Here is a 12960-nt window from a genome sequence, read left to right on the forward strand (position 1 = left end):
CTGTGATTTTTATTTTCATATTAATTTTCTATTACCTTTTTCAGACTTTTTAACAATGAACTGGTATTATTTTTAAAGTTCAGAAAAAAAATTTCTTTAGTAGCAGAAATGGACATCTTTTCTCTCTCATTCCTGAAAGGATTCTTAAAAGCATCTCCTCTGCCTATCTCAGATTCTCCTTTGCTTCAAGACAGGTACTTTCTGGACTCATATGCCAATCAGTAAGTCCGGAAGATCAGAGAAGCATTCTCACCATTCTCTTCTTCTCTAAAGCAGCACCATTTTAGATTCTGCATCTCTATCTGCACTGCCCATACTTGCTAGCTGCTGGGCCCTGCCTTCCATCAGTTCGTCCACTGAGAATGCTTTCCTCCATCCCAGTCTTTTGAAATTGTGATTCTTCTTCAAGATTTGGCTCAAATGTTTCTTACTTCATCCTGTCTTTGCATTTCTATTGACCTCTCCCTCACAACCCCAACAGAAGTCATGGTGTCTCCAATGTGCAATTACATTGTAAGAGCAAGCAATTACATTTCCTGCTCTTTGCTGACAAGGGAGGCTTGTAGCAGAGTGTGAAGAATTGGTGAATGAATATTTCACCAAAAGAGGGCAGTATCCTCAGCTCTTGCCAGTTTCTCCAGCATGAGAATATGGGCCTTTCAATATGTCAGGAAAAATAAGAAATCCATATTTTTTAAATGTAAAGCCCCGAGCTTTAAAATATTAGCTCATTAAAAAAAAGAAAAAAAAAAAAAGAAAGAAAGAAGCAATACTGCAGACCAGAATAAAAATATCTGTCAGCTGAATCTAGCCTGCAGGCCCACATTTGCAACTTCTCCTTAGGCTTACAACTTTTACATCTCTGTATCCTCTTATCAGCTGGCACAGAGGTTTGCTCATGATAGTTTGTGACTAGCAGGCACTCATCTCTGTAAACTATCCACTGGTGGGTCAGTGATAATAAAATCCATATCAAAGATCCAGCATCCAACCTTAATGTTTCAAAACTTGTTTCACTGCCGAGTTTCTCTCTGACGAGCCTTCCAAAGGTAACATGGAAGAAAATTCACTTGCTGTGACTTCAAACAGGAATTTGCCTGTTTTCCTATACTTCATACTAACCCAAGAGCACCGTCAGCACTCAATAAATAATAAATTAGTCATTTAATTACAGCTTTTATGCATCCAGGTCATGTTATATTGACTTCATATTTGAAGCAAAATTTTCTAGCACTTAAGAAGAAAGAAGTCAGGGATAAAAGGCAAGCATAAGCCTAGTGATGGTCTAAGAAAGAAATGGCAATTTTTATGCCTGCTTCAGAAGAGCTGAATCAGGCCAGGAAAATAGAAATGAAACCAAGCCAGCTGAATACTTCACAGCGGAGAAGGGGGAAACAACACAAGAGCATTCTGGATCTATAGCATTACCTCACCATCGTCTACCAAACAACACGACCTTCTGGCTCCTCTAAAGAAGAACTTTCCGGAAGAAAGACAGAGATGACCTCATAAAAGGTACAGTCTCAAAGTCAGGTAGAGGATCCAGCCTGGAGTCTTGAAAATAGTTCTGAATATAGGACTTAATCAGAAACTAGAGGGCATGAGACAAGAAGACCAGCAGGGAAGAATATCCCTTCGCTGGGGAGAAAAGAAACATCATTAGCTCAAGAACACAAGGGCAGAACTTGAGTCCAGGGCACATCCCTGGAAGCAAGCAGAGTTCTGTCAGCAGACAGTGTTGCCTTAATGGTGCTGAAATGTGGAGGTTCAACACTGAGTCAGCCAGTCAAAATAACTCCTGCTATGTGACAAGCACAGCTCAAAGCTTGAGGTCAAGGCCTCTGTTTTGAGAAAGCTTTCATTCCAACAGAGGGAGACAGATAATAAGCACTTTCAAAACAGCAGATGTCAAGTAGTTATACAGTGTATAGAGAAAATAAAACTATGCTGAAACAGAGAGTGCCTGATGGGCCACCTTAGATTGGAAGGTCAGAGAAAAGTTTGAAGGAGGTGACTTATAAGCTGAGTCCTTAGTGACAAGAATCAGTGCCGGCAAATTCTAGGAAACTGCACCCCCAGAAGGAAGAACAGCTAGGGCAGATGCAAGGAGCATCTGTGTTTGAGGATAACAAGAACCCCAATGTTTATGGATTTTACAAAGCAAGAGCAAAAGTAGTAGGAGATGAGTTCAGAAGGGAAAAAAGCAGATTACAAAGGGTATTGATGGCCCTGGACAGAGACTCAAATTCATTCTAAGTATTTAGAAACCACTGGAAATACTTGAGCAAATAAGTACTATCAACTCCTCAGGTCCTGTTTCCCAAGATAACAAGTTTCATGTGCAAAAGGAGGACACAGAGATGTGTGTTCTGCTACCACTCTCAAACTTTGTGGGGGAATCTGGCGTTGAACAAAGACGGGGGTTAATGATGGAATCAACACCAGTGGGGCTCAGAGAAACCTGTGCTGTTGCTATGGGGAAGCAAATCAACTTGCTAGAATTCTACTCCACCACTTACCAGAGCCCTAGCAGCACCCTGGGCCTTTCACAGCCCCCTGCTGAGTCTCTGCTGAGCGCTTTATTAGACTGTGAGGTTTATGAGGCAGGCAGCATATTCACTGATGCCTTCACCCCCCAATGTACTGCACAGTGATGCACTTGATAAGTGTCCAGGAGTTTGCTTAGCAGAATTCAAAGGAATTAACAGAAAATGTACAGTTGATGCTACTCATCTTGCCCTGCTTCTAGAAATGCCAGCAAACTTCATGGGGAGGGTACAGACTGTGGGCCCAAGATTTACTGAGTTCACCAATTTAACAGATAAGGTTGAAGTCACTGATTTAGCCACCTATAATTTTACTAGAATCTAATTTTGTTAGACTACTGCAAGCCATGATATTCAAGTCTTATCAATTCCTTCTGAATTAAAACTGTCCTCATTGGTCTTTGCTTATTGACATCCTACCTCCTATTTTTTCTTCTTGCACTGTATGTATAACTGATGAGTCTGATAAGAGAAAGATGAAGATCACACTTACATATCCGTATTCCAAATCCCAGCACCAGCAGTAGTTGCAAAACCTCACGAAGCACGCTCGGAGAAAGTCCCCAATGAGAATTGTAACATAAGTGGTCAGAACGTCAGAGACAGTCAGCCGCACAAATTCCTGTTGAAATAGTATGTGTATTAAAACAAGCATTTTCCCCTTCATGTAGTCCTAAAGTTGACTTAGAATTTGTCATGCTTTCTTAACAGTATTAACTTGAAACTGCAACCAATGGTAAAGAAACTAGTTAGGCATATGAGCCAGTGAAAAATGTTTCCGCCTTATTTTATTAGTTTAAAAATAATTATTTCCTGTGCCCAAACCACTGGATCAAACGTCTTTCTATTGAGAAACATTTATAAGCATGATACAAGAACACAAAACAGGAAAATACTGACCACACGGAAGTTTAGCAGTTTAATCTGACAAGCAGTGCTACTTATAAAATTAAAAGACAAACTTGTAAAAAGTACTTGTAGCATATATGATAGAGGACTAGTTTTTCTAACACATTAAAAACTTTTACAAATCAGTGCAATAGATGGGCAATTCAATAAGGAAAAGAATGGCAAATGGCACATATAAAAAGTAAGAAAATATACAATTAATTAAAACATTCAAAAGTATTTAATCCCTTACAAAAATAAAAAAAGGACTTAATTCCTTATAAAAATACAGTTGTTACTTTACACAGTGATAAATATTTTAAAACCCATGCTCTTCCATATTTATGAGAGTATGGTGAAAACAGGCTTTGTCATAAACTGATGGGGAAATTAGACTGCTGCAACATTTGCAGTGGGGCGAGGGGGCAGGACTTTTAAGATTCATCCTGTTGTAAAGTGTGTGGCATCTGATCAAGAAAATCCACTTTTAGAAATGTATCTTACGACAAGTGTCCAATCTATATAATTGTGAAAGCATTGTTTCTCCCAGATCAAAATTGGAAACAATTTAAATACACTCAAGAGGAAATAAAATAAAAATGGGTGTCAACACAATGAAATACTGTGAGCTCTTAAAAAACAAATGCTATTGTGATTAACAATGTAAACATATACTAAAAACCACTGAAATGGCTACTTTAAAGTACATGCAAACTTCTCAGACGGCAGGCACTGCATTCTTGTACTATCTGTTGATGCTATTATTTGTAAATGTTATCAGTTCAGTTCAGTCGCTCAGTCATGTCTGACTCTTTGTGACTCAATGGACTGCAGCACGCCAACCTCCCTGTCCATCACCAACTCCCAGACTTTACTCAAACTCATGCCCATTGAGTCAGTGATGCCATCCAATCATCTCATCCTCTGTTGCCCCCTTCTTCCTTCTGCCTTCTATCTTTTCCAGATTCAGGGTCTATTCAAATGAGTCAGTTCTTTGCATCAGGTGGCCAAAGTATTGGTGTTTCAGCTTCAACATCAGACCTTCCAATGAATATTCCGGACTGACTTCCTTAAGGATTTACAGGCTGGATCTCCTTGCAGCCAAGGACCTCTCAAGAGTCTTCTCCAACATCACAGTTCAAAAGCATCAATTCTTCAGCACTCAGCTTTCTTTATAGTCCAGCTCTCACATTCATACAGGACTACTAGAAAAACTATAGCCTTGACTAGACGGACCTTTGTTGGCAAAGTAATGTCTCTGCTTTTTGATATGCTATCTAGGTTGGTCATAAGTTTTCTTCCAAGGAACAAGCGTCTTTTAATTTCATGGCTGCAATCACCATCTGCAGTGATTTTGGAGACCCCAAAGATAAGTCTCTCACTGTTTCCCTGTCTGTTTGCCATGAAGTGATGGGACCAGATGCCATGATCTTAGTTTTCTGAATGTTGAGCTTTAAGCCAACTTTTTCACTCTCCTCTTTCACTTTCATCAAGAAGCTCTTTAGTTCTGCCATAGTTTGCTTTCTGCCATAAGGGTGATATCATCTGCATATCTCAGGTTATTGATATTTCTCCCAGCAATCTTGATTCCAGCCTGTGCTTCATCCAGCCCAGCATTTCTTATGATGTACTCTGCATATAAGTTAAATGAGCAGGGTAACAATATACAGCCTTGAGGCACTCCTTTTCCTATTTGGAACCAGTCTGCTGTTCCATGTCCGGTTCTAACTGTTGCTTCCTGACCTGCATACAGATTTCTTAACCGGCAGGTCAGTGGTCTGGTACTCCCATCTCTTTCAGAGTTTTCCACAGTTTATTGTGATCCACACAGTCAAAGGCTTTGGCATAGTCAATAAAGCAGAAATAGATGTTTTCCTGGAACTCTCTTGCATTTTTGATGATCCAGCGGATGTTGGCAATTTGATCTCTGGTTCCTCTGCCTTTTCTAAAACCAGCTGGAACATCTGGAAGTTCACGGTTCACGTATTGCTGAAGCCTGGCTTGGAGAATTTTGAGCATTATTTTACTAGCGTGTGAGATGAGTGCAATTGTGTGGTAGTTTGAGCATTCTTTGGCATTGCCTTTCCTTGGGATTGGAATGAAAACTGACCTATTCCAGTCCTGTGACCACTGCTGTGTTTTCCAGATTTGCTGGCATATTGAGTGCAGCACTTTAACAGCATCATCTTTTAAGATTTGAAATAACCCAATTGGAATTCCATTGCCTCCACTAGCTTTGCTTGTAGTGATGCTTCCTAAGGCCCACTTGACTTCACATTCCAGGATGTCTGGCTCTAGATGAGTGATCACACCATCGTGATTATCTGGGTCATGAAGATCTTTTTTGTATAGTTCTTCTGTGCATTCTTGCCACCTCTTCTTAATATCTTCTGCTTCTGTTAGGTCCATACCATTTCTGTACTTTATTGAGCCCATCTTTGCATGAAATGTTCCCTTGGTATCTCTAATTTTCTTGAAGAGATCTCTAGTCTTTCCCGTTCTGTTGTTTTCCTCTGTTTCTTTGCATTGATCGCTGAGGAAGTCTTCCTTATCTCTCCTTGCTATTCTTTGGAACTCTGCATTCAAATGGGAATATCTTTCCTTTTCTCCTTTGCTTTTTGCTTCTCTTCTTTTCTCATCTATTTGTAAGGCCTCCTCAGACACCCATTTTGCTTTTTTGCATTTCTTTTTCTTGGGATGGTCTTGATCCCTGTCTCCCGTACAATGTCATGAACCTCCATCCATAGTTCATCAGGCATTCTATCAGATCTAATCCCTTAAATCTATTTCTCACTTCCACTATATAATTGTAAGGGATTTGATTTAGGCCATACCTGAATGGTCTAGTGGTTTTCCTGACTTTCTTCAGTTTACATCTGAATTTAGCAATAGGGAGTTCATTATCTGAGCCACAGTCAGCTCCCAGTCTTGTTTTTGCTGAATGTATAGAGCTTTTCCATCTTTAGCTGCAAAGAATATAATCAGTCTGATTTTGGTGTTGACCATTTGCTGATGTTCATGTGTAGAGTCTTCTCTTGTTTTGTTGGAAGAGGGTGTTTGCTATGACCAGTGAATTCTCTTGGTAAAACTCTATTAGCCTTTGCCCTGCCTCATTTCATACTCCAAGGCCAAATTTGCCTGTTATTCCAGGTGTTTCTTGACTTCTTACTTTTGCATTCCAGTCCTCTGTAATGAAAAGGACATCTATTTGGGGTGTTAGTTCTAGAAAGTCTTGTAGGTCTTCACAGAACTGTTCAGCTTCTTCAGCATTACTGGTTGGGGCATAGACTTGGATTACTGTGATATTGAATGATTTGCCTTGGAAATGAACAGAGATCATTCTGTCATTTTTGAGATTTCATCCAAGTACTGCATTTCAGACTCTTTTGTTGACTAAGAGGGCTACTCCATTTCTTCTAAGGGATTCTTGCCCACAGTAGTAGATATAATGGTCATCTGAGTTAAATTCACCCATTCCAGTCCATTTTAGTTCGCTGATTCCTAAAATGTCGACATTCATTCTGTCCATATTCTGTTTGACCACTTCCAATTTGCCTTGATTCATGGACCTAACACTCCAGGTTCCTATGCAATATTGCTCTTTACAGCATTAGACATTGCTTCCATCACCAGTCACATCCACAACAGGGTGTTGTTTTTGCTTTGGCTCCTTCTCTTCATTCTTTCTGGAGTTATTTCTCCACTGATCTCCAATAGCATATTGAGCATCTACCAACCTGGGGAGTTCATCTTTCAGTGTCCTATCTTTTTGCCTTTTCATTCTGTTCATGGGGTTCGCAAGGCAAGAACACTGAAGTGGTTTGCCATTTCCTTCTCCAGTGGACCACATTTTTTCAGAACTCTCCACCATGACCCATCCATAGACGTTATGTATTTATTTAATTAATGGTTTTGTTCTTCCTAAGAGATTGTAATTCTCACAAGGACAAAGAAGAGATACACATTTGTTCCCCACTGTACTTCCAGTATCTAGCACAATGCCCAATACTAATATGCACTTAATGAACATGGAGTGAGTGAGTGACAATAAATTCTTGCAGTTATTACTGAACATAACTTTTCTCTTCCCTACTCTTATTCTTCTTTTCATTCCCCAGGAAACTTGAGTTCAGATTCTAATAATTAGCATCCATTAGTGGCAGGCTATAAGGGATATTTTTAGGTTTCCAGCACGATCTTGAAAAGACTTCCTCAGTAAGAGACAGTTTCAGAGTGATTTTGAAGTTCTCCACAAACTCCTAAGCACCCTCATCCCAGTGGTTGAAGTCTGATTCTTCCCCTAAGCAGTATCCTAACTTTTACATAAAATAGCAGAAGAGGATTCAAACATCATGTGAAAATGTTTATTAACACACCATAGAGGGAATATACTGTTTTACAAGAAAGGAAATTCCCAAAATGGTGGTCCAGCCCACCAAGGGAACATCATTCAGTCCCAGTTTCTAGCTTGCTAGTCAGGATGGAGCATGACTTCCCCACAGGCCTTCCGCAGAGCGCTGCACTCCACATGTCACACTTCAGACTTCTGACATGTAGTAATAAAATGCTTGGGTAGCTTTGATCAATAAATCTAAGACTACCATTAGCAAGTAGACTTAGTGTTAGTGTCTCTCAGTTGTGTCTGACTCTTTGCAACCCCATGGACTGTAGCCCATCAGGATCCTTTGTCCATAGAATTCTCCAGGCAAGAATACTACAGTGGGTAGCCAGCCCCTTCTCCAGGGGATCTTCCCAACCCAGGGATCAAACCCAGATCTCCCACACGGAAGTCAGATTCTTTACTGTCTGAGTCACCAGGGAAATAATAGAGAAGGCGTATCACAAAGACTATAGATTTTCCATGGCAGGATCCTGAGGAGCATGCATTGATGCTAGTTATGCTTCTGGAGGATGATTCGGCACTATAGAGAAGGACACAAACTCTAATCAGACTCTGTAGGTTAAATTTGGATTCCTATCACTGGCTTCCTTTAAGGTCTCCTTTAAGGTCTTCCTTTAAGGTCTCTTTTCTAAGTTATGGTCTCCTCATCTATAAAATGGGGATAATGATACAACTTGGAGGGCAATTTATTAATAAAAACTCAAAGAGGCAATGCCTGGCACACAGGAAGAATCTGATAAATGTGAGCCATTGTTATCACTATCTTCAGTTGGAGTCGGCTTTCTCTCTATACCCAAAATGCAGACCTCAGTATACAGCTTCAAATAGTGATCTCCCAAGAACTGTTCTGCTGCTTACCTATCAAATGCCGTTGGAGATGAGACTAAGTGACTACATCTTGAGATTTCCTGGAGACGTAAAGGAGTCACCAAATTCTTATAATCAGAGAGAGCCAGAGTTCCACAGTATCCTTGAGGGAAAACAGAGGAGAGGACATCCACAGAGAAAAAGAGGAAACATCTGGAATGTTCTCATAGAACAATGAACAATTCTTTGGGGGTGCATCTCTAACATTCCATGCAGAGAAGCTGCTGATACGATTTCTTCTGGAATGACTTTGTTTTAAAAGTGGTGGAAATTCATGTTTCCAGGTGCATGGATATACATATTGATCTCTTAAAGGCCAGACCTTCCCCGCACTCAGGGTTTTTGCATCCCCTGTGTTCTCTTTGCCCCCATGGATCCCAGCTCTCTCATCAACATTCTGTTCAGAATCACAGCCCTTCCCGCCTCCAGCTCCCACAAGCTTTCCCACTAGTGCTGCCTGTTCCTTTAAAGAAAGGAAGGTGAAAGAGAAAAGGGAACCCCAACTACAAACAGCGGTAAGAAAAGATGATGAAGCAAAGAAAACCACTAGGGACAGGATTTTAAAAAAAGAAAAGGAACAAGACAAGCAGCATGGTACAGGGACTCCGAGAAGAATAATTAAATAAATATTTTTTTCTTTATTTTAATGCAGGATACAGAAGACTATCCCCGAAGCTTCTGCATAATCAGAAACATGTTTTCTAGATTGCATTGACATTCATGTCTAATTAATTGCTGCCTCCTCTTCAGAAGTGAGCGGCTTCCACCTTATTCTTTACAGTTAGTTCTATTAATCCTGTTCAATCCAGGTGTTTTCTTCGTAAATAATAAGTTTCTTAGCCCTCATGCCACTCTACATTCTGGGATGTCCATTAAGAAAATGTCTCAAACTTTTTGAGTTTGTGAAAACTACATGTTTTGTTTTTTTCATTTCTCTCAACTTTTGCTGAAGGTTTAGGGAACAGCTTAGAAGTGATAAAAAAAAAAAAAAAAGACTCAATTAAAAACAGGCTCATGGCCCCCTTTCTCCACCTTTAAAGTACATCACTCCAACCTCTGTCTCACTGTCACGGCCAGTTTTTCTCACTCTTGCCTCCCATGTATAAGCATGTTATGATTTTGTTAGACTACCCATATAATCCAGGATACTTTTCCTATCCCCAGATATTTAACCTACTCACATTGGTAAACTCCATTTTACTATGTAAGGTAACACATTCACAACTTCCAGGAATTAGAACATGGACATTTTGGAGTAGCTTTTATTCTGTCTACCACACCATGTATCACAAGTATCTCTCTAGCAAGTACAGGCAGTTTTCCTTTCATTTATTATTTCATACATTGTATGTTCCTATAAACATGTATAAAACATGGATGTCTGAAAACTGAGAATTCAATAACATGCAACCAGAAAAGGAAGGCCTATCTGGTCCCTGAAAGCTTAAAAAATAGAGTCCTTATTTATACTCTTTGGACTTAGTTCTCAATGATGTCTGTCTAGCATTATACACATTTTCCGTACTTTTTTCCACAGTTGAAATTACAGATGAGTCGCTTAAGTAAGATGAGTATCCGAAGCTAAAGACATCTAACGATATCTGTATTTGTTTAAATTAGTTTTATAAGACTAATGCTAATTTTCAATTTTCCATTTATCATACAAAATTTATGGAAATAATAATATGAATAATTAAAAACCAAAAAAAAGTATTCAAATAATTTCCCAAAGATCACATTACTACTGAAACTGAGCTGTTGTCTGACAAACAGAAGCACTATGACATGTCTTTAAATGTCTGTTCACCATAGTCCAAAATCAGTTTATGAAATGCAATGAGGAATCAATTCTAATGAGATAAAATTAAAGGAATTTCAAAATATAAATTTGATTTGTATAGAGATGAGAGACCTGATGGGACATAGATGGGGAAACACTGGAAACATTGTTAGATTTTATTTTTGGGGGCTCCAAAATCACAGCAGATGGTGATTGCAGCCATGAAATTAAATGACGCTTATTCCTTGGAAGGAAAGTTATGACCAACCTAGATAGCATATTAAAAAGCAGAGACATTACTTTGCCAACAAAGTAATGTTGTTAGTCTAGTTGACTTGTCTAGTTGTTGTTGTCTAGTTGTCTAGACAACAACATTGTCTAGACAATGTTGACTTGTCTAGTCAAGGCTATGGTTTTTCCAGTGGTCATGTATGGATGTAAGAGTTGGACTGTGAAGAAAGCTGAGCGCTGAAGAATTGATGCTTTTGAACTGTGGTGTTGGAGAAGACTCTTGAGAGTCCCTTGGACTGCAAGAAGATCAACCACTCCATCCTAAAGGAGATCAGTCCTGGGTGTTCATTGGAAGGACTGATGCTGAAGCTGAAACTCCAGTACTTTGGCCACCTCATGCGAAGAGTTGACTCATTGGAAAAGACCCTGATGCTGGGAGGGATTAGGGGCAGGAGGAGAAGGGGACAACAGAGGATGAGATGGCTGGATGGCATCACCGACTCGATGGACATGAGTTTGAGTAAACTCTGGGAGTTGGTGATGGACAGGGAGGCCTGGCGTGCTGTGATTCACGGGGTCGCAAAGAATCAGACATGACTGAGCGACTGAACTGAACTGACTGAAGAGACCTGAAGTACGTTTTTGTTTTTGTTTGGTTTGGTTTCCCTTTATTGAACAGAAAGCCATAGGAAACACTATTTCTTTTATCTGCTAAAATACCATTAGTCTTGGACTGGGGTCATTTACACAGTCATCTGAAAACAACAAACCTAAAACAGCATTTCCTTTAATGCTTAAGGGGCAATTATTTGACAAAACTCAATATTATTGAAATAAATTTTAGTGTATGCTCCCAAATGAACTTTTTCTCTTTTTCTTAGGGAAAACAGGTAACACTAACTAGAGTGCCATTTAAATATTTGCTTGGGCCTGGGTGCTAAATCTGGGTGCTTTATTATAATATATACAGAAAATATCCCCTCAGGCCATTTTAAAACACCCTTCCTTTATATGCTGTAGTAAAAGGGGTGTAAATGTACTACTTACCTGAATGGATGCTTGTGAGGACTGCAAGAGTTAATATATATGAAATTCATAGCCAGCATATAGTGAACAGTCAGTAAGTCTTAGCAATTTTCATTTATAAGCAATATAAACCAGGTCACACTTACAGAAGAAATTTAATCCAATAATTGTTATGCACTCCTGGGTGTGACATTACCTGCCCCACCATTGTTTCCCAGCAGGGTCCTCGAGGTACATCTGCAGGGTGCACAAAAAAGGGTGGCCCGGTGGTATTTTCAGCAAGGGATGCATTGTAGGCCTTGATCATGTTGGCTTCCCATAGGGTAATATTGGCCTTTACTAGCTTCTCCTCCTCAATCTAGAAAGGAAAGTATTGGAAACAAAATTGAAACAGATTTTGAAGGCATTTCTGGCAATCTTGAGACTGGGAATGTAACAATGAGCTGATGGCAAGGACAATCCAGACACAAGATTTACCTTGTTGTTAATCTCATCCATCAGGGCAAGAATAAATACATACAGGTTGCCTAAAAGAAGAGCAAAAATGCGTCCCAGTAGCCATTTCAGAGCAATGAGGGGATGGTAGTCTTCCAATTCAGCAAATAAGTCAAATAGTGTTGGACAGAACATCCCTAGGAGGGACATGACCATGTTCATCTACAAGAAGACACAAGGGGTGAACCAAGTTGATGGTGTTTAAAAATTATTGTTTTCTTCCAAATTTGCAAGATTCCAACTAGATTCCTTTGATATTCTATAAGACTAAAAATTATTTCATGCATTTTTAAAAAATGATCTTAATAAAATAAGGACAATATTCAACTCATACTTTTAAGATGTACATGTGCACAAGTTTGTGGACATGCCAGTAATAATAGTCTATTTCCTAGTATACAAGGGATATGATTTACATTACTTTTATGCAGATAATACATTGGTCTACATGGTAACAATTCTGCACTTCACAACAAGATTTCCAAAGAAAATGAAAAATTATCTGCTTGAGGAATGGGTTCAAATAGGAAATACTAATTTGACAACCATCAACACATAGGCTAGTTTAATCAGCTAGAATGGATGAGTTCCTTGAGATGGGCTCAGGAATACTGAGTTAGGGGAAATGCAAACTGCTGGGGGCAAAAAGAAAGAAAATGGAATAGATTTTATCAAATAAAACAGAGAGGATGTTCAGAAAATACAAAAGGAGAATACATAGCATA

The 12960-nt window shown here is 39.3% G+C and overlaps 2 protein-coding genes across 2 annotated transcripts in view; one reads left to right on the top strand and one right to left on the bottom strand.

Annotated features, from left to right (window-relative positions):
- The window catches only part of LOC122453369 (60S ribosomal protein L7-like), a 683417-nt gene that overhangs the window by 585365 nt on the left and 85092 nt on the right, over positions 1-12960 (top strand). The window lies entirely within an intron of this gene.
- TMC1 (transmembrane channel like 1) overlaps positions 1-12960 on the bottom strand; it is a 103620-nt gene that overhangs the window by 24863 nt on the left and 65797 nt on the right. The window contains 3 exon segments of the mRNA XM_043486403.1: positions 3040-3168; positions 11937-12098; positions 12218-12397. Coding sequence (XP_043342338.1) covers positions 3040-3168; positions 11937-12098; positions 12218-12397 — 471 coding nt within the window.

Source organism: Cervus canadensis, chromosome 14 (assembly GCF_019320065.1).
Source record: "Cervus canadensis isolate Bull #8, Minnesota chromosome 14, ASM1932006v1, whole genome shotgun sequence".
NCBI lineage: Eukaryota > Metazoa > Chordata > Mammalia > Artiodactyla > Cervidae > Cervus > Cervus canadensis.